Here is a 26,269-nt window from a genome sequence, read left to right on the forward strand (position 1 = left end):
TTTATTTGAACAGTGAGAGTCAGAATAACAACAAAAAAAATCCAGAAAAACACATGTTGTTATACATTTATTTGCATTTTAATGAGGGAAATAAGTATTTGACCCCCTCTCAATCAGTACGATTTCTGGCTCCCAGGTGTCTTTTATACAGGTAACGAGCTGAGATTAGAAGCACACTCTTAAAGGGAGTGCTCCTAATCTCAGTTTGTTACCTGTATAAAAGACACGTGTCCACAGAAGCAATCAATCAATCAGATTCCAAACTCTCCACCATGGCCAAGACCAAAGTGCTCTCCAAGGATGTCAGGGACAAGATTGTAGACCTACACAAGGCTGGAATGGGCTACAAGACCATCGCCAAGCAGCTTGGTGAGAAGGTGACAAATGTTGGTGTGATTATTCGCAAATGGAAGAAACACAAAGAACTGTCAATCTCCCTCGGCCTGGGGCTCCATGCAAGTTCTCACCTCGGGGAGTTGCAATGATCATGAGAACGGTGAGGAATCAGCCCAAAACTACACGGGAGGATCTTGTCAATGATCCCAAGGCAGCTGGGACCATAGTCACCAAGAAAACAATTGGTAACACACTACGCCGTGAAGGACTGAAATCCTGCAGCGCCCGCAAGGTCCCCCTGCTCAAGAAAGCACATATACATGCCCGTCTGAAGTTTGCCAATGAACATCTGAATGATTCAGAGGAGAACTGGGTGAAAGTGTTGTGGTCAGATGAGACCAAAATCGAGCTCTTTGGCATCAACGCAACTCGCCGTGTTTGGAGGAGGAGGAATGCTGCCTATGACCCCAAGAACACCATCCCCACCGTCAAACATGGAGGTGGAAACATTATGCTTTGGGGGTGTTTTTCTGCTAAGGGGACAGGACAACTTCACCGCATCAAAGGACGATGGACGGGGCCATGTACCGTCAAAACTTGGGTGAGAACCACCTTCCCTCAGCAAGGGCATTGAAAATGGGTCGTGGATGGGTATTCCAGCATGACAATGACCCAAAACACACGGCCTAGGCAACAAAGGAGTGGCTCAAGAAGAAGCACATTAAGGTCCTGGAGTGGCCTAGCCAGTCTCCAGACCTTAATCCCATAGAAAATCTGTGGAGGGAGCTGAAGGTTCGAGTTACCAAACGTCAGCCTCGAAACCTTAATGACTTGGAGAAGATCTGCAAAGAGTAGTGGAACAAAATCGCTCCTGAGATGTGTGCAAACCTGGTGGCCAACTACAAGAAACGTCTGACCTCTGTGATTGCCAACAAGGGTTTTGCCACCAAGTACTAAATCATGTTTTGCAGAGAGGTCAAATACTTATTTCCCTCATTAAAATGCAAATCAATTTATAACATTTTTGACATGTGTATTTCTGGATTTTTTTGTTGTTATTCTGTCTCTCACTGTTCAAATAAACATACCATTCAAATTATAGACTGATCATGTCTTTGTCAGTGGGCAAACGTACAAAATCAGCAGCGGATCAAATACTTTTTTCCCCTCAATGTAGGTGGATTGAGACGCATCCATTGCAAAAAAACAGATATCTCGAGTTTAAACTGACAGATTTTTATGGGGATATTTTATTATTATGCTAATTAGATTTCTGTGGGGGCATGGACATCAACCTTAGGGGGTTAATTTTCTAGAAATCTAAACGCAAAAACGAAATTCGAGCCAATGTCTTAATGGGATACTTCGGGATTTTGGCAATGAGGCCCTTTATCTACTTCCCCAGAGTCAGATGATCGTGGATACCATTTTTTTTTCTCAGCGTGCAGTTTGAAGGAAGTTGCCAACTAGCGCAATTGCTAACTAGTGTTAGTGCATTGACTGGAAGTCTATGGTATCTGCTCGTTAGCGCAATCAAAGCTTAATGATGAATTGATTATTTGAGTCAGCTGTGCAGTCCTTGGGCAAAAACCAAAACGTGCAGCCCTTGGGGTCGCCAGGACCGAGTTTGGGAAACACTACGCTAACACTAGTTAGCATTGGCTCGCGAAACTACCTCTAATTTACTAAATGCTGGACACAGAGACATAAAAATGGTGTCCACAAGTGCATTGGACTCTGGGGAAGTAGATAAAGGGTCCCATTTATCTGTATCCCTTTAAGTAGCTGAACATGTTATTATGCCAATCTTGTGAAAGTGAAACACGTTTTCATTTTAGTCAAAAACAACTTTATATCTAAGGAGTGCCTTTGATTTGACGGCCTGCACATGCACAGTTCGGCGTGAGACGACCGTTAGACCCGATGACGTGTTTCTGCGCATGAACTTAGCTACAAGCGTAATTGTGGATTTCGACATATCTTCATACTAAACCATATTTGACTGTATTACAATTATAAATAGACTGACCAAATGAGAACGGAAAGGTGAGTTTTACCTATGAAAGGCAGAGAAGAGGCTGCTGGGGGAGAGCATGAGGGGTCCTCGAGGCAGTATGGTTCCCCGGTCGTTCACCCAGTGCAGGTACCCTCTGGTCATGTCGGCCATGCCGATGGCCCGCGCCGAACAGTACAGGAACTTGTAGCCATTCCTGAAGACAATAGACATGCATACTGAAGTCACTGCAACCTCAACATGCATATAGAGCCTAGATTAGATCCTTATCCTACCCACTCGATCTAATTGTTGAGCTACTGGAATATTTTTTTTAAATGTGAAACAAGAATGTGATTAGTCATGCATAAGTGGTGAATGTCAGAAACGGTAGCTCTGGGGCCGTGTGTATCACATATTTCGGAGTAGGAGAGCCATTTTAGGATCAGTTTAGCTTTTTAGATAACAATAAATAAGAACAAGGACAGGAGCTCTATTCAATCTGTATCGCTGAAGTGTTACAGAATGCGCAATAGAAATGAAAAGGTAATTTCCGATTGAGCCGACATATGCAGCGTTTAACGTGAATGCAGTCGACGCTAACGCGGGAACATTACCTTTAAATTTGTATCACGCCGTAACACTGAACTTCCACGATACAGATTGAATAGAGGCCCTAATCCTAGATCAGTACTCTCTGAGACACTTGACACATACAGCCCCTGGTCTGGGGCTTTACTTACTCATGCACTGAGTGGTAGAGCTTAGCGATGCCTTGATGAGTCCAGTCTTTCCCAAGCTGAGGGAGGATTTGGCCAAACACATCCGACCTAAGAAAATAAGCATTTTGTGAGGCTTCAAAACTAGCTTCACCTGATGGTATTAGCTAGCGTGAATCCCTTATAGGATTCCCAATAACTTAAGAAGCATGTCCGAACTGATTCATTAAGTGTAATCATGTGTTTTGAACAGAAAACCATTACCAGACAAACCTCCAGTATCAAACAAACATAAACTGTGAGATTCAAAGATCAGGAGAGGACCTTAATCCCATATCAGATGTTGAGTCTCCTGAGAATCAGACAGTAGGCCCTGCGTCCCAAATGGCATCCAACTCCCTATATAGTGCACTACTTTTGACCAGGGCCCTACGGTGCACTAAGCAGGGAATAGGGTGCCATTTGGGACACAGCCTCAGACTGTAGGAGTTGACACTGAGGGGACTGAATGGCGTTGCAGGCTTTGGTTTTTCTCTCAAAGTCAATTTCGAGGATGGTTCTGTGTGGGTGTGGCACGCTCTGATTGGAATCATACTCATCGGTCAGGATGGGTTGCACCTGTCGTCCTAGTTAGTCAGAAGAGGTTTCCCCTGTTCTGGCACAGCTGATATTTAAGAGCTGTTGGTCCAGTGCTTCAGATGGCATGAGGGATGTTGGAAGAGCTGCACCTCTTTTATTTTTATTTTTTTACTCGTCCTCTTTAAGTTGATAAACAAAGCCTTTTATCTTGTCTCTCCCCTGTTTGGTTGGTTGGCTCCATGTTTATTTTCAGTCCCTAACCCAAGTTAGTGTGGGTTTACTTTTCTTATAGCTTGTCTGTTACTGGGCAAATCTTGTGGGTGTCCACGGTTGGTGTGTTAAGACCATAGAGAATAATGGAGGCCTCTAGTGGCCAAAAGGACGTTTTCGCATGGGCAGCGCCATTGAGGGCTTCCACCATGCTTCCGCCATTTAAAAGTAGTCCACTGGGTGGGGATTCCTATGGGTTGTAGCCTCAATGACGCTGCCCATGCTGTCACAGACGCTATAATGGCACAGATGTAAAAATGATCGCTATGGTTAAGACCCTACTCGAGTTTGCTTGTACAGCACTCAGTAAGCACCCACATGTATGCCTTTCAGAACCCATTTTAAAACCCCAACCTGTTTTGTTTTGGTTGTCCGTGGCTCATTTGTTAGTACCCTTTTTCTGTTGAGCAAAGCGGAGGAGATCTTCGTGGGCTATACTCAGCCTTGTCTAAGGGTAGTAGGTTGGTGGTCTGTTGATATCCCTCTAGTGGTGTGGGGGCTGTGCTTTGGCAAAGTGGGTGGGGTTATATCCTGCCTGGTTGGCCCTGTCCGGGGGTATCGTCGGACGGGGCCACAGTGTCTCCCGACCCCCCCTGTCTCAGCCTCCAGTATCTATGCTGCAATACTCTATGTGCCGGGGGGCTAGGGTCAGTTTGTTATATCTGGTGTAATTCTCCTGTCTTATCTGGTGTCCTGTGTGAATTTAAGTATGCTCCCTCTAATTCTCTCTCTCTCCCTCCCCTCCCAGAGGACCTGAGCCCTAGGACCATGCCTCAGGACTACCTGGCCTGATGACTCCTTGCGGTCCCCAGTCCACTTGGTCGTGCTGCTGTAGCAGTTTCCACTCTTCTGCCTGCAGCAATGGAACCCTGACCTGTTCACCAGATGTGCTACCTTGTCCCAAACCTGCTGTTTTCAACTCTCTCTCTCTCTACCTCATCTGCTATTTCAACCTCTAAATGACCGGCTATGAAAAGCCAAGTGACATTTACTCCTGATGTACTGACCTGTTGCAACCTCTACAACCACTGTGATTATTATTTGACCCTGCTGGTCATCTATGAAGGTTTGAATCTGGCCTTAATGGCCATGTACTGTTATAATCTCCACCCGGCACAGCCAGAAGGGGACTGGCCACCCCTCAGAGCCTGGTTCCTCTCTCGGGTTCTACCATTCTAGGGAGTTTTTCCTAGCCACCGTGCTTCTACAGACTAGGTGAAAAATCTGTCGATGTGCCCTTGAGCAAGGCACTTAACCCTAATTGCTCCTGTAAGTCGCTCTGGATAAGAGCATCTGCTAAATGACTTAAATGTAAATGTACATCTGCATTGCTTGCTGTTTGGGGTTTTAGGCTGGGTTTTTGTATAGCACTTTGTGACATCTGCTGATGTAAAACGGGCTTTATAAATACATTTGATTGATTGAAAGCCACTGTACTTGGTGATGGTGCCGTCGATGTCGGAGATGATGACTTTGTCATCCCAGTTCCACAGGTAGATGGTACCCTCGCAGCGACACGTCCCCTGGTACTGAGTGGTAATGCTGAAGGTGACGTCATTAGGCCCCTCCCTCAGCTTCAGACTCACCTATGAGAAGACAGAGATGAAGTGGTGCGTGAGAGAGTGACAGCAAGTGGTTTTCCAAATATCTGCTGACGTGCTAATATACAGAGTTGGATAGAGGGTGCACTTGCCCCCAAAAGCCCTCAATGGCGCTGCCCATGCAGTCAGAGAAGCCATTATGGCAAGGGATGCAGAGATGTGCACTCTGTCCAACTCTGTGGTAATGTAACTTTATAAGTTATGAACGTGGCTCTTACTATCTGGTCAGATGAGAGGCGGAGAGACTTCTTGTAGGAGTGCGATCCGGTTGGTGCTGGAATCTCTGTCTGCACGCACTCAGTAGGTGCCACTGCATTGAGCTCTTTAGATTCTTCATCACTGGAGGAGTCTGCTGTTGCTTTTTGCCTGCATTTGAAATAACAACCTAATTTCAACATCAGACTTCCTAAAAACAGTACAAGTTTAAACTAATATGAGTAAAGATGAGGAGATTGAGTAGTTACTCTGAAAATAAATTGAAGAATGATGCTTGTCTAGACATCAAATGTAAATGTAATCAGTTATTCAAAATAAACCCCCAGCACTTGTATATGTTGCCACTAGAGGGCAGTATCCCAACAATATGAATTGTCATTCAGCTTTATTTACTTCTGAAAGACAAAATGCTGATGAGACTTCTAAACAGGGTCTCTCGTGCATGTTCTCAGGGGCACTTCCTATCGGTCACTGTTTTTCCAGAGCTAATCCAGTTTGCCATTGGTTGGTGTCAACAATATGGGGGAGGAGGGTTACATCACTGTGTGACTAATTGGGCTTCCCCTTATGAAACAACGCCGGGGCTGGTGGTAGGGGACATACAGGGTGGTGCTGGGCTGACTCACTGTGGCACTGTTGGACTCTGTTGATCAAGGACAGGGCTCTCTGTGTCTCCGTGTGTCTCTGACAGGGACTCCTGTCTGTCCATCTTGGCCTCTGAAGACTGGTGAGAGGAGCAGACAACATGAATTACCCCTTAACGGAACATCATGTCAACATTGATTTGATATGACCTAGTATTATTCATTGATTTATAGTGTAATTACTGCCCATTTTTACATTAAAAACTCCTTCCTATAGTCATGCAGTACAATGAGCACATGGTTCTCGTCACTCTGACTTGCTTAGGCTCATTTACAGTGGAAATTAAAACAAATCTAATGCCGTTCACATGGGAACTATTTCCTGCCCACACAAACAGAGGCATGAAGAAAGAGAGGCTGAACACCATGGACCATCTGTTCAAGTTGACAAAGTATAGTATCCAGAAAGCAGTTCATTTAGGGTCGATTTCACTATGAGTACTACAGAGTATCAATACAAGTGGACCTATAGCATAATGCAAGAACACCCTGTGTGCGTCCCAAATGGCACCCTATTACCTATGTAGTGCACTAATTTTGAACAGAGCCCTATAGGCCCTGATCAAAACTAGTGCACTATATAGGGAATAGGGTTCCATTTGGGACACAATTCCTACCTGTTTGACACTGCTCTTCCTCCAGAACCACCAGCGGCCGGACTTCTTAGGCATCTTCTCCTTCACCCATGCCTCTTCTGTGGCCTGAGATAAAGTATTTATGAGTACATGCACAGAAAGTTCTAACATACAATTAGAATGCATAACTTGTGATCTACCTTGGGCAGGTTCTTCTGGAAAGCTTGCATACTCAGTATCAATGGAGCTGCCAATGTCCAGTTGTAATATCTGTAAAAGAAAGAAAGAAAGAAAGAAATATATATATATATATATATATATACACACACACACAGTTGAAGTCGGAGGTTTACATACACCTTAGCCAAATACATTTAAACTCAGTTCTTCACAATTCCTAACATTTAATCCTAGTAAAAATTCCCTGTTTTAGGTCAGTTAGGATCACCACTTTATTTTAAGAATGTAAAATGTCAGAATAATAGTAGAGAGAATTATTTATTATTTCAGCTTTTATTTCTTTCATCACATTCCCAGTGGGTCAGAAGTTTACATACACTCAATTATTATTTGGTAGCATTGCCTTTAAATTGTTTAACTTGGGTCAAACGTTTCGGGTAGCCTTCCACAAGCTTCCCACAATAAGTTGGGTGAATTTTGGCCCATTCCTCCTGACAGAGCTGGTGTAACTGAGTCAGGTTTGTAGGCCTCCTTGCTCGCACGCGCTTTTTCAGTTCTACCCACACATTTTCTATAGGATTGAGGTCAGGGCTTTGTGATGGCCACTCCAATACCTTGACTTTGTTGTCCTTAAGCCATTTTGCCACAACTTTGGAAGTATGCTTGGGGTCATTGTCCATTTGGAAGACCCATTTTCAACCAAGCTTTAACTTCCTGACTGATGTCTTGAGATGTTGCTTCAATATATCCACATAATGTTCCTTCCTCATGATGCCATCTATTTTGTGAAGTGCACCAGTTCCTCCTGCAGCAAAGCACCCCCACAGCATGATGCTGCCACCCCCCGTGCTTCAAGGTTGGGATGGTGTTCTTCAGCTTGCAAGCGCTCCCCCTTTTTCCTCCAAACATAACAATGGTCATTATGGCAAAACAGTTCTATTTTTGTTTTATCAGACCAGAGGACATTTCTCCAAAAAGTACGATCTTTGTCCCCACGTGCAGTTGCAAACCGTAGTCTGGCTTTTTTATGGCGGTTTTGGAGCAGTGGCTTCTTCCTTGCTGAGGTGCCTTTCAGGTTATGTCGATATAGGACTCGTTTTACTGTGGATATAGATACTTTTGTACCTGTTTCCTACAGCATCTTCACAAGGTCCTTTGCTGTTGTTCTGGGATTGATTTGCACTTTTCGCACCAAAGTACGTTCATCTCTAGGAGACAGAACGCGTCTCCTTCCTGAGCGGTATGACGGCTGCGTGGTCCCATGGTGTTTATACTTGCGTACTATTGTTTGTACAGATGAATGTGGTACCTTCAGGCGTCTGAAAATTGCTCCCAAGGATTAACCAGACTTGTGGAGGTCTACACATTTTTTTCTGAGGTCTTGGCTGATTTATTTTGATATTCCCATGATGTCAAGCAAAGAGGCACTGAGTTTGAAAGTAGGCTTTGAAATACATACACAGGTATACCTCCAATTGACTCAAATGATGTCAATTAGCCTATCAGAAGCTTCTAAAGCCATTACATAATTTTCTGGAATTTTCCAAGCTGTTTAAGGCACAGTCAACATAGTGTATGTAAACCTTTGACCCACTGGAATTGTGATACAGTGGATTATAAGTGAAATATTCTGTCTGTAAACAATTGTTGGAAAAATTACTTCTGTCATGCACAAAGTAGATGTCCTAACCGACTTTCCAAAACTATAGTTTGTTAACAAGAAATGTGTGGAGTGGTTGAAAAACGAGTTTTAATGTCTCCAACCTAAGTGTATGTAAACTTCCGACTTCAACTGTATATACACACTACCTTATATACACTTCTCAAAAAAAATAAAGGGAACACTTAAACAACACAATGTAACTCCAAGTCAATCACACTTCTGTGAAATCAAACTGTCCACTTAGGAAGCAACACTGATTGACAATACATGTCACATGCTGTTGTGCAAATGGAATAGACAACAGGTGGAAATTATAGGCAATTAGCAAGACACCCCCAATAAAGGACTGGTTTGCAGGTGGTGACCACAGACCACTTCTCAGTTCCTATGCTTCCTGGCTGATGTTTTGTCACTTTTGAATGCTGGCGGTGCTTTCACTCTAGTGGTAGCATGAGATGGAGTCTACAACCCACACAATTGGCTCAGGTAGTGCAGCTCATCCAGGATGGCACATCAATGCGAGCTGTGGCAAAAAGGTTTGCTGTGTCTGTCAGCATAGTGTCCAGAGCATGGAGGCGCTTCCAGGAGACAGGCCAATACATCAGGAGACGTGGAGGAGGCCGTAGGAGGGCAACAACCCAGCAGCAGGACTGCTACCTCCGCCTTTGTGCAAGGAGGAGCACTGCCAGAGCCCTGCAAAATGACCTCTAGCAGGCCACAAATGTGCATGTGTCTGCTCAAACGGTCAGAAACAGACTCCATGAGGGTTGTATGAGGGCCCGACGTCCACAGGTGGGGGTTGTGCTTACAGCCCAACACCGTGCAGGACGTTTGGCATTTGCCAGAGAACACCAAGATTGGCAAATTCGCCACTGGCGCCCTGTGCTCTTCACAGATGAAAGCAGGTTCACACTGAGCACATGTGACAGACGTGACAGAGTCTGGAGACGCCGTGGAGAACGTTCTGCTGCCTGCAACATCCTCCAGCATGACCGGTTTGGCGGTGGGTCAGTCATGGTGTGGGGTGGCATTTCTCCATGTGCTCGCCAGAGGTAGCCTTACTGCCATTAGGTACCGAGATGAGATCCTCAGACCCCTTGTGAGACCATATGCTGGTGCGGTTGGCCCTGGGTTCCTCCTAATGCAAAACAATGCTAGACCTCATGTGGCTGGAGTGTGTCAGCAGTTCCTGCAAGAGGAAGGCATTGATGCTATGGACTGGCCCGCCCGTTCCCCAGACCTGAATCCAATTGAGCACATCTAGGACATCATGTCTCGCTCCATCCACCAACGCCACGTTGCACCACAGACTGTCCAGGAGTTGGCGGATGCTTTAGTCCAGGTCTGGGAGGAGATCCCTCAGGAGACCATCCGTCACCTCATCAGGAGCATGCCCAGGCGTTGTAGGGAGGTCATACAGGCACGTGGAGGCCACACACACTACTGAGCCTCATTTTGACTTGTTTTAAGGACATTACATCAAAGTTGGATCAGCCTGTAGTGTGGTTTTCCACTTTAATTTTGAGGGTGACTCCAAATCCAGACCTCCATGGGTTGATAAATTTGATTTCCATTGATCATTTTTGTGTGATTTTGTTGTCAGCACATTCAACTATGTAAAGTATTTAATAAGATTATTTCATTCATTCAGATCTAGGATGTGTTATTTTAGTGTTCCCTTTATTTTTTTGAGCAGTGTAAACTTTTGACTGGTACTATATATATATATCTTTGTTTAATGGAAAAATACTCCAGTCTGAACTTAAACGACTTAAACCAGGTAGAAAGTGTGTAGAAATGATAATGAACTTACATTTAATTTAATATCTGAACAATTTTTCTTCAATCACAGTATTTCCAATATAGTGAGTTTATTAACAATCTTCGTCAAGAATATCGGCACATTTTCATTATTGACAATGAAAGAGGTGGCAATGTTGTTCCCTTGCCATCTAAATGCTGCATTTACTATTAATATAGCATTAAATATATTAATAGTTTTACAGATTGTATTTTGGCGATTATTTTTCCCGAGGCAAAACCAGTTGAGAACCAATGCTCTAGAGGAATACCAGTCATTACCTTTGAAATCCATGAATGGAAGTGCACAGGTCAGGGCAAAGGAGAGATTATTGGGACGCAACAAGGGACTCTAAGCCTTGTGTCCCTAGGTCCCGGCTGTCTGTCCCGGAGCTCTACTTGCCTTGCCTCTTTCCACCCGGACACACCTCGACGAATGGGATTTTAAACCCTAAGCCCCTCTGTCCCATCTCTCGGTGCTACGGTTTCACATCATCATACCGTGCTTCTCTCACCCTGGGATATACGGTATTATTGGTTTAGTACACAAGGGGGCGCCAAAGCAAAAAAGCCCATTGGGCATCTATTACCAGAATGCAAACAAAATTACCACAAGTAATTGCGAATTTCCATCAAGGCCAGTAGCTAAATATGCTAACGAGTGCAAACGAAAATAAACGAACTGCAAAGACAGGCAATCCAGCTCATAAAAGTTATACATATATAGGTAGGAGCTACCGAATGTCATTTTTGTTGAGTTTGGACATTTATAAGTGAAAATGTGAACGAGAGACATTGTGCAAATTAACAAAGTTTTGACGCATGCAGTACTGGCTCTCCAGCAGCATGTCTACAAGCTGTGTCTGTGTGGAGTCTGGAGTCACTAGGGCAACGGGCCGGCCTGCTCTGCTCGGAGAAGAGGGGGGGAGGAGCAGACCACCAAGAACAGAGAGGAGAAAAAACTCAAGGAAATCAAGATACCAGTAGCAGCTGTACAAATAACTCATCCAAAGGGCTTTGCCTTCTCAAACACGGCAGAAAGCGAACACAATATGATGCCCCGTCACCTCATTCATTCAGCCACTTACTTAGATAGCAAGGGGTCGTGTTAACTCATATTTCTGCGTTTTTCATGCAGGAAAAATAAGATGAAACGCATAAGAAATATCTTGCTGCGTTTTGTAAACACAGATCTAAAATGCTTCTTATTGTAATTTATGTTCGGCATCAGACTAATTTTCTGCTTCAGTTGCACTTCTAAACTCAGATGAAAATTCACAAAAGGGCATTCTACACTGCTCAAAAAAATTAAGGAAACACTAAAATAACACATCCTAGATCTGAATGAATGAAATAATCTTATTAAATACTTTTTTCTTTACATAGTTGAATGTGCTGACCACAAAATCACACAAAAATGATCAATGGAAATCAAATTTATCAACCCATGGAGGTCTGGATTTGGAGTCACCCTCAAAATTAAAGTGGAAAACCACACTACAGGCTGATCCAACTTTGATGTAATGTCCTTAAAACAAGTCAAAATGAGGCTCAGTAGTGTGTGTGGCCTCCACGTGCCTGTATGACCTCCCTACAACGCCTGGGCATGCTCCTGATGAAGTGGCGGATGGTCTCCTGAGGGATCTCCTCCCAGACCTGGACTAAAGCATCCGCCAACTCCTGGACAGTCTGTGGTGCAACGTGGCGTTGGTGGATGGAGCGAGACATGATGTCCCAGATGTACTCAATTGGATTCAGGTCTGGGGAACGGGCGGGCCAGTCCATAGCATCAATGCCTTCCTCTTGCAGGAACTGCTGACACACTCCAGCCACATGAGGTCTAGCATTGTCTTGCATTAGGAGGAGCCCAGGGCCAACCACACCAGCATATGGTCTCACAAGGGGTCTGAGGATCTCATCTCGGTACCTAATGGCAGTCAGGCTACCTCTGGCGAGCACATGGAGGGCTGTGCGGCCCCCCAAAGAAATGCCACCCCACACCATGACTGACCCACCGCCAAACCGGTCATGCTGGAGGATGTTGCAGGCAGCAGAACGTTCTCCACGGCGTCTCCAGACTCTGTCACGTCTGTCACATGTGCTCAGTGTGAACCTGCTTTCATCTGTGAAGAGCACAGGGCGCCAGTGGCGAATTTGCCAATCTTGGTGTTCTCTGGCAAATGCCAAACGTCCTGCACGGTGTTGGGCTGTAAGCACAACCCCCACCTGTGGACGTTGGGCCCTCATACCACCCTCATGGAGTCTGTTTCTGAGGCGGAGGTAGCGGAGGTAGCGGTCCTGCTGCTGGGTTGTTACCCTCCTACGGCCTCCTCCACGTCTCCTGATGTATTGGCCTGTCTCCTGGTAGCGCCTCCATGCTCTGGACACTATGCTGACAGACACAGCAAACCTTCTTGCCACAGCTCGCATTGATGTGCCATCCTGGATGAGCTGCACTACCTGAGCCACTTGTGTGGGTTGTAGACTCCTTCTCATGCTACCACTAGAGTGTAAGCACCGCCAGCATTCAAAAGTGACCAAAACATCAGCCAGGAAGCATTGGAACTGAGAAGTGGTCTGTGGTCACCACCTGCAGAACCACTCCTTTATTGGGGGTGTCTTGCTAATTGCCTATAATTTCCACCTGTTGTCTATTCCATTTGCACAACAGCATGTGAAATGTATTGTCAATCAGTGTTGCTTCCTAAGTGGACAGTTTGATTTCACAGAAGTGTGATTGACTTGGAGTTCCATTGTGTTGTTTAAGTGTTCCCTTTATTTTTTTGAGCAGTATATATATATATATATATATATATATATATATATATATATATATATATATATATATATATATATATATATATATATATATGGAGTGTATAAAACATTAGGAACACATTCCTAATATTGAGTTGCACCCCCTTTTGCCATCAGAACAGCCTCAATTCGTTGGGGCATGGACTACAAGGTGTTGAAAGCATTCCACAGGGATGTTGGCCCATGTTGACTCCAATGCTTCCCACAGTTGTGTCAAGTTGGCTGGATGTCCTTTGGGTGGTGGACCATTCTTGATACACACAGGAAACCTTTTAGCGTGAAAAACCCAGCAGCATTGCAGTTTTTGCCACACTCAAACCGGTGCGCCTGGCACCTACTACCATACCCCATTCAAAAGGCACTTAAATATTTTGTCTTGCCCATTCACCCTCTGAATGGCACATATACACAATCCATGTCTCAATTACCTCAAGGCTTAAAAATCTTTCTTTAACCTGTCTCCACCCCCTCATCTACACTGATTGAAGTGGATTTAACATGTGACATCAATAGCGTTCACCTGGATTCACCTGGTCAGTCTATGTCATGGAAAGAGCAGGTGTTCTTAATGTTTTGTACACTAAGTGTATATACAGTATATTGTATGTGTGTAATACAAATAATTGTGATTAGTTTCAAGTTCAAGGAAATCTACTAATTGTGATCTTCTGTTCAAAATCTCATAGTCTAAGAATTAGTACAATGTAGTAAGATGAATTAGTATGAGTATGAAGGCTGTAACGACTCACCGGTTTGAAAATCGAACCACCAAATTGGGATTGTCGATGATTGCTGGATTTTCAGCAAATTCATGATATGTGATTATGTGCTCCATGAATTTCTCTGCAATAAAAATATCATAGCATTTACATCACTATTATCATATCATATGTCATATTATTATTTGTGGCATTTGTGAGTAATAGTGTACTAGTTAGTTATTTGCGTACTTATCAAGGCCCTAGGCTACGTCCCAAATGGAACCTACTCCCTACAGGCCCTGGTCAAAAGCAGTGGACTATCCTAGGGGATAGGGTGCAATTTGGGACACTGCACTAGTCACTATAATATAACACTTACATACAGTAGGAGACCTCACCTTTGGAGATTTCAGAGTTCTCTCCAACCCCGCCACAGAGAGACAGGGTGACATCTGGTAGATCCCCAGCCGAGTCAGACAGACAATCGGTCCCGCTGTCGGCCGCTGCACTGCCCACGGACTGGGGAGACTGGGACTCATCGCGCCGGCCAACCTCCACCCAGTGCTTAGGGAACGCCTCGGACTCACTGCAACACACAGACACAACCACAGACTGGTCAGTCACTACAACACAACCATATGGGCCCTGGTCAAAAGTAGTGCACTATAAAGGGAATAAGGCTTCAATACATGTGATGAAAGACATGATGAGGTACCTCTTGGGACCTAAGTAGCGTGCGACGACGTCAGGCTCCATAGCGTTCAGGTCATCCAGGTAGATATCCTCAGGCCCCTGGTGCTGACTCCTCTTCGTCACACCTTCGTCACACCCAAAGAGAAACCATCAACATTCCCATAAACCATCAACATTCACATAAACAAATACTGTTGTTCACCTTTTTTCACTTCCTTTACTTTTGAGAAATCTTTGTGCATTCTGTAAAGCCCCAGTCTGCATCCTAAATGGCACCCTATTCCCTATTACAGTGCACTACTTTTGACCAGAGCCCTATGGGTCCTGGTCAAAAGTAGTCCATTATATAGAGAATAGAGTGCCATTTGAGACACATCCTGAGAGGCAAGTAAGAACTTCCAAGACCTCAGAGCAAACCACTTCCTTCCTGTTATTGTTTTCTACAAAACACTGCTCTACCAAACACTGTCTGGGTTTAACGTTAGTCAACAACACTGTCTGAACTCATGAATAAGTCATTTCCTCTCTGTTGCCATCACACTATTCTGTAGTGACGAAGCTATGGGGTTCTTAAAATAGGGGACACAAAGGTCCTGTGAAGCCTTTGTTCATACCAGCTGTCATGAACAACAGAGGGCTATGACATGCCATCATCCGGCACATTGTGCTAACATAAGCAAGTAAGCTAAGGCCTAAGTCATGTGTTATATTTGATTCATATAATCTATCTCTATAAACCATCTCTGCATACTTTTACAAGCACAATAAGTACCTCTCCTCTTGGAGGGGGACTCAGTCTTGGAGCTGATGGCCCCCAGGTCCCCAGCCATGTGGCTGGCCCCACAGGCAGCAGAGCCACTGTCCCGCCGGCTGGAACCAAGCACACTGGGGGGAGTGGAGGTCCAACGAGCCCTACGCTCCGGCCTGGGCAGAATGGGGGTGGGGGTGGGACAGGGCTCCGCCGTCAGAGCACCTGGCTCTGGTTTGAGGGGACACGGTTCAGGTTGGGGGGGACAATGGTCATGAATGGCTTTGGGGGGACGATGGGTTTCAGATAGAGGGTCGGGGGTGTGGTATTTGGAGCTATGGAGGGCACTTTGTTTGGGGGTCCGGGGTTCTGGTTTGACGATGGTAGGTCCACACACAGGCTCCAGAGAGGTGTCCTCCACCTCCATGGCCTCAGAGCTGATGATGACCCTGAAGTGGGTGCTCTCTGATGGGGTTATAGTTACTGTCTTAGTCAGCTCCGAGCGCTCTTTCTTATTGACCTGGACAAAAAGAGTATATGAAATCAGTGGGTATAGGGATTTCATGTTATGACATTTTTGGCATGTTTCCATCTCTGACATGGAGGATGTACAGTGTATACTTCCCAAACGGCACCCTATTCCCAATATAGTGGTCTACGTTTGGCCAGAGCCCTATGCACCCTGGTCAAAAGTAGCGCAGTATATAGGGAATAGGGTGCTATTTGAGACGCAAGACCCAGGCCTTACCCTGGTGGATTCTGGGAACTCTCCCCAGGACCACTGCATGTGTGACTCTGCTCTGAGCATGCACTCTGATGACTTCACCATCAGCTCCGAGTCGCTCTTTGGAGACATGGGCTCGGACAGGGCTCTTGAGGATCTGTTGCAATCGAGAAAAAAACCCCAATACATTTACTTTGAACACAAGGACATGTATTCACAGCTCCACAGGCCTATTATTTTTTTACGTTAGTGCACTTAAATTTAAATCTACCTAGGGCCGGGACTCATACCAAGGCGTGTTACAGAGCAGCACACTGGACAGCCGACAATGCATATTTTAAGGTAATTTATGCTTGAGCCGACGTCATGTCAGGGACATTGCCTTTAAAAGGTGCATTGACAGTTATCCAGTTGTCTACAACAAGCCTTGCATTGAATCTCAGCCCTAGTATCAGTTTAGTTAAATCCTATGAAAATAAAAAATCTCTCTAATGATCCTGTCTGTTTGTATGATCTGTGTAAATATTTGAATAAGAAGTTAATGGCTGACTGACTGAGTGAGTGAGGAGGTCATACCTGAGGTTGTCGCCGGGAGACCAGTCTCCATCAGAGAAGGGGTAGCTGTCCAGAGAGTGGAGGGGGGGGTGCTGCCTGTGTTCCACTGTGTCCTTCACTGTAGAGAACGAAGAGGCCCTGAGGAGGTAAAGACGACCACACCTTCAACCACAGGGTTAACACTACACACTATGCAGAGCAGACCCACACAGACCCAGAATGCGTCCCAAATGGCACCCTATTCCCTACATAGAGCTCTACTTTTGACCAGGGCCAAAAGCAGTGCACTATCTAGGGAATAGGGTGCCTTTTGCCATTTACCTGCTGTTGTTGTGTGTGCCACAGTGCTCATCGTCTGAGCTCAGCTCACAGACCTCCTCCCCACAAGCAGTGGGAGTGTGTTGCTCCTCCTTCCGGGGATCTGCTTTGTGCTTCCTCCTGCGTCTCTTCTTCTTCTTCCCTGCTGTGGTGCTGGGGGGGAGGAGGGGGGCGGAGGAGGAGGATGGGTCCTCTGAGCACCCATGGGGTGGCTGCAGCCCACCCTCAATTCCCGACCCTCCAGCTCTAGACTCTCTGCCCCTCCACAGAGCCTCCTCTGTGGGGATGGGCGACGTCACAAGGTGGGCAGGGACGATCTCCTGGGACGGGGTGACAAAAAGAAAGATGAGCCACAAGTTTACGTTACAGATTGCGTCCCCAATGGCACCTCATTCCATTTTGGTCAAAATAAGTGAATTTTTTTAGGGAATATGGTGCCATTTGGGACCCACACAGTCAGTAACAAGCTGGGTCAACAGCGGTTGTCATAAGACCAATAGAAAATAAACAAAACCCACATTATGCTGCTCTGTTTCCTGAACAAAGAAGGACTCTCCGTTGTCCCCCAGCTTCATGTGCAGCTCCACTGGTTCTCCATTGATCTCAATGTCAATCTGCAGAGGTAAAGGGAAGGTCAGCCACCCATTTATGGAGGAACTCTGTATCAAGCATCTCAGACTACAAGTGCTGATTTAGGTTACATGGACAGGGGATACTCCTACTCTAAGATGCTTGGGACATACAGCCCCTAGTCTACTAACTGGAAGATGCAACTGAATTACTAGACGAAACTGACGTTTAACTGAGGCCTGGTAACCACATGGAGAAGGTATGACTGTGAATTTGTCAAACATTCTCAAAACAACACTTTAAAATAACGTCCAGTAATAAACCAAGGCATTAATAAACAGCTTGCCAACAATGTTATAGTGTGCTTGCTTCAGTCAGCAAGACCACTCTAGATATTGGACATAGGCCTCCTTCTTCTTATTGTGCTCAAAATAACACTGTTTTATTTAGGCTAACACTATGCTATGGTTCCTGAATGCAAACTGGGCCAACGGATTACCTGCCTGCAGTACGTCAAACCGTTTAGCTTAATGGGATACTTCGGGATTTTGGCAATGAGGACCTTTATCTACTTCCCCAGAGTCAGAGGAACTCGTGGATACCATTCGTATGTGTCTGTGTCCTGTACGAAGGAAGTTACAAGTAGTTTTGGGAGCCAATTCTAGCAGATACCCATAGACTTCCAGTCATTGTGAAACTACCTCTAACTTCCTTCACACTGGATACGGAGACGTAAAAATGGTATCCACGAGTTCATCTGACTCTGGGGAAAATCCCGAAGTATCCCTTTAAGCTAAACAGTATGACGTACAGAATACAGTAACACGGGAGTTCTTCTCTTTGTCATCTTTCCTTTAAATCCCTAAAGGAAAGATATATCTTTACTTTCAACCAATGCATCCTCCCCTCCCTCTCTATCTCTCTCCCTTAATCGTTATGTTCTCCATAGGTCTTTAGGAAACTCCGTTAAGTGAGTGAAAGCAGCCCCCCAAAGACAACCATATCACCCACTCAAAGGAAAGCAATTAGATGTGGATCTATCATTATTTTTGATGGAAAAACATTCCAGTTTGTTTATATCCTCTGCACTGAATAGCCCTCCACCCCTGTCACTGAGAGCAGGTAGGTCATACCTGTCATCAACAACATAATGGGGGTGTGTTATTGGCTGAGGTGGGATCACCTGACCCTCCTCAGCCTATAGGAAGGTCAGGCTAAACTAAGGCGGTGTCAGTGTTCCACCTTAGAGCAGGTCTAACAATAGACAGAAGGGCCCTGGTCAAAAGTACTGTACTATATAGGGAAAAGGTGCCATTCGGGACACAGCCTCCTTCTTGACTGTGTTTGTGCAGAAGGGATTGGCCTTCTGCCTATTGTTAAAGATGCTCTAAAGAGGGATACTGACACCACCTTAGTTTAGCCTGACCTTCCTATAGGCTGAGGAGGCTCTGGCTAAACATCTATTTGGGAAGCAGACAGAGTGATAATGGTCTGTTTCTGTAAAGAAAATAAAGAGATACTTGACTCAAGAGATATGCGATGAGGAGGAAATGTTTTCTGCTCATCAATAATGCAACCAGAGCAGTAGCTATATGAGTTTCCAAAAGGATCTTATAAAAGATAGCATCATCACCAAATCCACTGCCTGATGCTGGGTCAATCCTCCCACACTGTTACATTACATTCCTCTCTGTACTGTATCAAGGCCATCTCTCCTCTTCGCTATGCAGAGGCAAATCTAAAATTGGGTTGCCATAGTGACCGAGGCGAACGGTAGCAGTAGCAGTACAGTGGTGCTCCTGCCAGCATCCCAAATGGCATCTTATTCCTTATTTAGTGCACTACTTTTGACCAGAGCCCTATGGGCCCTGGTCAAAAGTAGTGCACTAAATAGGGAATAGGGTGCCATTTGGGACACAAGCGCAGTGTCTCAGGGATGATGGGCTAGGCTGGTCGTCCTCCCCCTATTCACTCTCAGGAGGAATGGTTAATACCTGGATCTGTGTCAGGCAGAAGCACCTCCACACAGCAACAGGAAAAGGCCCTAATTGCATGTCAGTAATGGATGTGACAGAGGGTAACAAAGACATGGAACCCTGTCATGCTAAACTGCCATGACAGACCTGGACAAAGGCTGTCGACATCCATCTGCCAAATATCATGGGGAATACAGCAAACAGGTATGCGTCCCAAATGGCACCCTATTCCTAATATATTGTATCACTTTTAACCAGAGTCTTATGGGCCCTGGTCAAAAGTAGTGCACTGTATGGGGAATAGGGTGCCATTTGGGACACATGGGGAGAGGTCCTCCTTGGCCACGTGCGTTTTGCTCACAGTTTGAGGAACCTCTGCTTGACTATACCTTCACCCGTCTCACTCCCTCTTTCTCAGTTATTCACAAACTCACCACTTTCTCCTTGGAGCGCAGCACGCCAAGTTTCCCAAAGCGTACATGGAAGGGGGAGCATTGGAAGGTCCCGTCAGGCTGTCTGACCACCACCACATCGATGCAGCCGGACAGCGTGGCCTGGTTGATACCCTTATACAGCTCCTTCACTGTCACCAGCACCTGGCCTGCCAGCTGGCCCACGTAGTTCATGGTGTCTACCTGTGGATAACACACACACACACACACACAATAATAATTATATAATGGTATAGGATAGGTCAACCAACCATCTACATAAAGTAATACTTACAGATTCACGTTTAAAGGGATATTACACTTACAAATCAACATATTAAGTTTTCAGTCCTCCAAAGTACTCTAATGTCAAGATGAAACCACGTCCCAAGACATTGGTTGTGTAGATCCAGTTATTTACCTTCACCCCAAATGAATGGAAAAGATAAGCACTGAACAACTTTCCTGCTATTGGGACACTGACTCATCTAACCCTGTTGTTCCGAGGCCTGTATCATAGAAAATGCAGAGCTCCCTAAACACAGAGGGTCTGTCCCATTTCCCAAAAAGAGTCCCTGACAGCAGCAGACTAATCAGGCCTTCTATGACTACGCTGCAGTGCTGCATTAAGAATCAGATTCCCTATATAGTGCACTACTTCTGACCAGGGCCCAAAGCAGGGCTCTACAGTGCTACCATTTTAAGGGGCATATGCTCCTAAATATTTTGCTGTGCTACCTGGAATTTTTATTTGGGAGCGCCAGTGCCCCTAGAAGAAGAAAAAAGTAACAGATGTGAAAATGGTTGTAGTGATTTCTTGGATGTCCCGCAGCCTCAGTAGTATACAACCATGTGGTGGCACAGAAAGAAAAGCAAAGGGAAAACTTCTTCAGGAGATGAGCTTCAAAAGTCGCTAGGATTCATATATTGGCTGAGCCAATGTAAGCTATATCTCATTCTCAATCTTAAAAAAAAAAAATTCTGGTGCTCCTAAACTCTGTATTTTTTTATTGCTGGATATTCTTATCATTAAAAAGTGGCAATCTGCAGTTACTAAATTCATTTTTTTGACTTATAAATTAGTGATATAAACCCATTAAACCCATAAATGCCCCATGAGCTTAGTTCAACTGTGGTATCCAATCAGAAGCCAAATATAAGCTTGTTTTTTCAATGTTTGTGAACAAAGTAAATGTAAACAAACAAATGGCCCAAAGTAGTGCGGGGACTGGTCAAATGAAGCGCACTAAATAGGGAATAAGCTGCCATTTGGGACAGACACCATCTCCAATGGAGAGGAGACAGATTTTCCTACAGGGCTTGGCTGTCTGTGGCGCTGACCTCTCACCTGTGTGGTGTACGGTGTCACTCAAACCATGCTTTTGTGTGTGTGTGTGTGTGTGTGTGGTGTGTGTGTGTGTGTGTGTGTGTGTGTGTGTGTGTGGTGTGTGGGCAGTAGAACAGAGATAGGACTCCATAGGAACAGCATGCAAAATGTTCACATTTGCATGTGTGTGCGAGAATACAAGACCACAAACATTTAAATCCTCACATAACTTCAGAGAGGCAAACCAAGCTGACTGTGAATGTGGGCATTAGAAGGTAAAACAGGTCTATTTCCTCTCAAAGCTTGCTACCCTACTTAGAATGCATTAGGTGTGATCTAGTTCACACTGACTGAGGAGAGGTAGGTTGGTAGTGAATGCCTTTCTCGCACACATTCATAGACTTAAGCAAGGCTCACAGTCAAGGAAGGACGCAGTTTTACTTACAATCTGGGGCCATAGATATCAAGCGTCTCCGAGTAAGAGTGCTGATATGGGATCAGTTTTGATTTTAGATCACATTAAATAAGATGGACAGGACAGGGGGAGCTGATCCTAGATCAGCACACCTACTCTGAGAAGCTTGATGCATACAGCCCCATATGTAATTGAAGTGTAGCTATTAACTGCCAGTAGTGAAGGTCAAATGATTTATTATTGTCTGATGTCCAAACCTCTCTGAGCTGAAAGGGGTAAAATGGCTGCCTACTGTATTGCTGAGCAAAGGGATGGGCCATTATTGGGAGATAAAAGGATAATTAGCATATTGTTTTGACATTTGTGCATGCTTTTCTCCTCTGAGAAAACAACAGCTGATTGAAGGGGGTGTTGCGGATTTCGGCAGAGGAGACTCAGAGGATGAGGACGGTCTTTTTCCTAAATGAGAATCTCCCATTGATTCACCAGGGTCATCATCAGGTGAAAGCTATCAGGTCAAAAGTTTAAAGGATCTAAGGTCAGCCAATCACAAGACACGGTAATCTCTGTTGCCAAGTAGATCCAGGATACAAAGCTTGCGTACCATAAACCCCTCAATCTATGAGTTGCAGGAAATACAGTGATGATTCACACATTGTAATGACGCCTTTCATTTACCACAAACACAGATGAGAAAGACAAAGCACAAGACAACAGAGCCATGCTTCAACCACTGACAGTTCAGAGGAAAGGAAACAGGCTTCACTAGAACTTGAATCTCTGTCTGAACCCAAACGTTTCAAACTATCAGAGCAGTTGAACCAAGTTGAATGGAGAATGAAACGTCTGAATACATATAATATGGAGAAATAAAAATAAGATTCAGTTCTGAAAGAACATTTCAGATTCAGCCGGGGATTTGTAAAGACCATGTTAGCTAGGACTGATTTATTGGTACAAATTTCCCCAATTCTGCCTAGCGGAAAATGGGACCAAACACAAATCTGGCTGCGGTTCAAGCAACACAAAAACATGTTTATCAGAGAGATGGAAATGTTACTAATGTTAGTATATGGGGGACGGTGAGTATTAGGACATAGACAAACACACTACCATGATACACTTCCACACTCCATCCCCAGATGGCAGCAGCAACCGGGTCTAGGTGCAGAGCCTTTATACAGGTGTGCCAATTAAGGCCATCGACAGTCAGTGTCCCAGCTGTCCCAGTCGTGAGCCTGCTGGCTTTTGTTGAGGCCTTTTGTTTGTTTTTGAGTCTTTAGTTTCGGAATGCCTTTTGTATTTTTTCCTTAACATCGAAGAGGATAAATGATTAAATACTGCACTGAAACAAAATCTTCATGCAGTGCATGTTTGGCTTAGCCTAACCAAACACAGCAACAAAGCCATAGCCCTAACGTTATTCAAACTTCAACAACCGGCAATCAAACAAAAAGCCTCCTGCCTGCAAAAAAAACCCAATGTACTCTTAAATCTCTACACTGTACATTCCGCTGTAGGTTTCTTCCTTCCAGGGTTTTTCCTGTCCACTGTGCTTTTGCTTTGGGGTGTAGCTTGGGTTACTGTAAAGCTTTTTGTGACAACTGCTGATGTAAAAAGAGTTTAATAAAATATATCAAAACATAACATTAAATTGACTGATTGCCTGCTCGTGCTGTGACCATTGAGTTGTGGCTGTGACTCAGTGTATCTGCTCATTAGACAGGTCCAGTGGCGATTTTAGCATGTAAATCTTGGTGGGGCAAACGCAAACATGTTTTGGGGGATGCATGCCAGCAAAGCCACTACACAACACTAATCAATACATTCATTGCACTTTAACGGTGACAAACTGTGCCCACAAACTGTTAGGGCCTACATAAAGATGTCCCAACAGCAGAGGTTTCTTTTCAGCACCATGGAGTGAATAGAGAATATTACCAACCCCTACACTCTGTATTTTCCACTGGCTGCCCCACCACCACAGAAAGCACTGAGCTAGGCTGAAACACCTGCATTTTGGAGCTGACTTACTCAAGAAAGCAAAAAAGAGACCATGTTTGTATGCAGCTTTATTAACTCAATAATCATTTATTTTTTTCTTTCTTTTTTTACATTGTTTGCAAACTGATATGTGACATGTATTAATGCCAAAATAACATGCAAAACAGGCAAACAAGGAGGATGACGGGTCGCCACTGGACAGTTCATAATCTGAATCACACTCAAGTGACAAAGAGATAAGCACAGAGTAAATGGTCAGGCCATTGGCTGACATTGGGTGCGTTCATAAATTCACTCTGGCTATCTACAGTCGTGGTCAAAAGTTTTGATAATGACACAAATACAACATTTTCACAAAGTCTGCTGCCTCAGTTTTGATGATGGCAATTTGCATATACTCCAGAATGTCATGAAGAGTGATCAGATGAATTGCAATTAATTGCAAAGTCCCTCTTTGCCATGAAAATGAACTTAACATTTCCACTGCATTTCAGCCCTGCCACAAAAGGACCAGCTGACATCATGTCAGTGATTCTCTCGTTAACACAGGTGAGAGTGTTGACGAGGACAAGGCTGGAGATCACTCTGTCATGCTGAATGAGTTAGAATAACAGACTGGAAGCTTTAAAAGGAGGGTGGTGCTTGAAATCATTGTTCTTCCTCTGTTAACCATGGTTACCTGCAAGGAAACACGTGCCGTCATCATTGCTTTGCACAAAAAGGCCTTCACAGGCAAGGATATTGCTGCTAGTAAGATTGCACCTAAATCAACCATTTATCGGATCATCAAGAACTTCAAGGAGAGGGGTTCAATTGTTGTGAAGAAGGCGTCAGGGCGCCCAAGAAAGTCCAGCAAGTGCCAGGACTGTCTCCTAAAGTTGATTCAGCTGCGGGATCAGGGCACCACCAGTGCAGAGCTTGCTCAGGAATGGCAGCAGGCAGGTGTGAGTGCATCTGCACGCACAGTGAGGCGAAGACTTTTGGAGGATGGCCTGGTGTCAAGAAGGACAGCAAAGAAGCCACTTCTCTCCAGGAAAAACATCAGGGACAGACTGATATTCTGCAAAAGGTACAGGGATTGGACTGCTGAGGACTGGGGTAAAGTCATTTTCTCTGATGAATCCCCTTTCCAATTGTTTGGGGCATCCGGAAAACACCTTGTCCGGAGAAGACAAGGTGAGCGCTACCATCAGTCCTGTGTCATGCCAACAGTAAAGCATCCTGAAACCATTCATGTGTGGGGTTGCTTCTCAGCCAAGGGAGTGGGCTCACTCACAATTGTGCCTAAGAACACAGCTATGAATAAAGAATGGTACCAACACATCCTCCGAGAGCAACTTCTCCCAACCATCCAAGAACAGTTTGGTGACGACCAATGCCTTTTCCAGCATGATGGAGCACCTTGCCATAAGGCAAAAGTGATAACTAAGTGGCTTGGGGAACAAAACATCGACATTTTGGGTCCATGGCCAGGAAACTCCCCAGACCTTAATCCCATTGAGAACTTGTGGTCGATCCTCAAGAGGCGGGTGGACAAACAAAAACCCACAAATTCTGACAAACTCCAAGCATTGATTATGCAAGAATGGGCTGCCATCAGTCAGGATGTGGCCCAGAAGTTAATTGACAGCATGCCAGGGCGGATTTCAGAGGTCTTGAAAAAGAAGGGTCAACACTGCAAATATTGACTCTTTGCATAAACTTAATGTAATTTTCAATAAAAGCCTTTGACACTTATGGAATGCTTGTAATTATACTTCAGTATACCATAGTAACATCTGACAAAAACATCTCATAACACTGAAGCAGCGAACCTTGTGAAGACCAATACTTGTGTCATTCTCAAAACGTTTGACCACGACTGTACTGCGATTTCAGAGCACTCTGGCCAGAGAGCAGAATAACTGATGAATTTATGAACGCGCAACACCTGCTGAATATGACCGGTGTCAGTAAACGTCCGCAAAAAAACATACAGTCACCAACGCTCTAGATAACATGACAACAGCCTATCCAGCTCTGCTAGGGTGAGTGAAATGGTCAGAGTGAGGTGTTCACTCATTTGTGTCTGGAAGTAGCTAGCAAGCTAGCCAACTTCAGCCAATTAGCTTGGGTGCAGAACGCTCAGATCAACCCTACTCCTTCACCAGAGCTTCCAGTGTGCGCTCTGAACACTCCCAATAGCGAAATGCTCTGAATTTACTAACAGAACGGCAATCTGACAACGCTCTGAATTTACAAACTCCCAAAGCACACTCTGAGCACACTGTCGTAGAATTACAACATTATGTTAATCATATTACTTTTATATTAGAATGTATTCCTATATTAGTACATTCACACTGTCTGTTCTTCTGAGAGGCAACATAATAGGGTTTTTAGAACTCTCCTGTGTCTGTGTGGAACTGAGATGA

At 44.8% G+C, this 26,269-nt stretch overlaps 1 protein-coding gene across 1 annotated transcript in view; it reads right to left on the bottom strand.

The window, feature by feature from the left end:
- Window positions 1-26,269, bottom strand: part of LOC311109372 (phosphatidate phosphatase LPIN2-like) — a 46,208-nt gene that overhangs the window by 2,868 nt on the left and 17,071 nt on the right. The window contains exons 2-17 of the mRNA XM_084152225.1: window positions 20,113-20,313; window positions 17,651-17,746; window positions 17,136-17,452; window positions 16,836-16,952; window positions 16,284-16,416; window positions 15,560-16,055; window positions 14,810-14,912; window positions 14,493-14,680; window positions 14,143-14,236; window positions 7,134-7,203; window positions 6,976-7,059; window positions 6,341-6,438; window positions 5,717-5,864; window positions 5,335-5,483; window positions 3,073-3,159; window positions 2,394-2,546 (exon numbers count right to left, since the gene is read on the bottom strand). Coding sequence (XP_084008351.1) covers window positions 2,394-2,546; window positions 3,073-3,159; window positions 5,335-5,483; window positions 5,717-5,864; window positions 6,341-6,438; window positions 6,976-7,059; window positions 7,134-7,203; window positions 14,143-14,236; window positions 14,493-14,680; window positions 14,810-14,912; window positions 15,560-16,055; window positions 16,284-16,416; window positions 16,836-16,952; window positions 17,136-17,452; window positions 17,651-17,746; window positions 20,113-20,304 — 2,525 coding nt within the window. The 5' untranslated portion in view covers window positions 20,305-20,313. The remainder of the gene's footprint in view (window positions 1-2,393; window positions 2,547-3,072; window positions 3,160-5,334; window positions 5,484-5,716; window positions 5,865-6,340; window positions 6,439-6,975; window positions 7,060-7,133; window positions 7,204-14,142; window positions 14,237-14,492; window positions 14,681-14,809; window positions 14,913-15,559; window positions 16,056-16,283; window positions 16,417-16,835; window positions 16,953-17,135; window positions 17,453-17,650; window positions 17,747-20,112; window positions 20,314-26,269) is intronic.

Source organism: Coregonus lavaretus, assembly GCF_964263955.1.
Source record: "Coregonus lavaretus genome assembly, chromosome: 34".
Lineage (NCBI taxonomy): Eukaryota > Metazoa > Chordata > Actinopteri > Salmoniformes > Salmonidae > Coregonus > Coregonus lavaretus.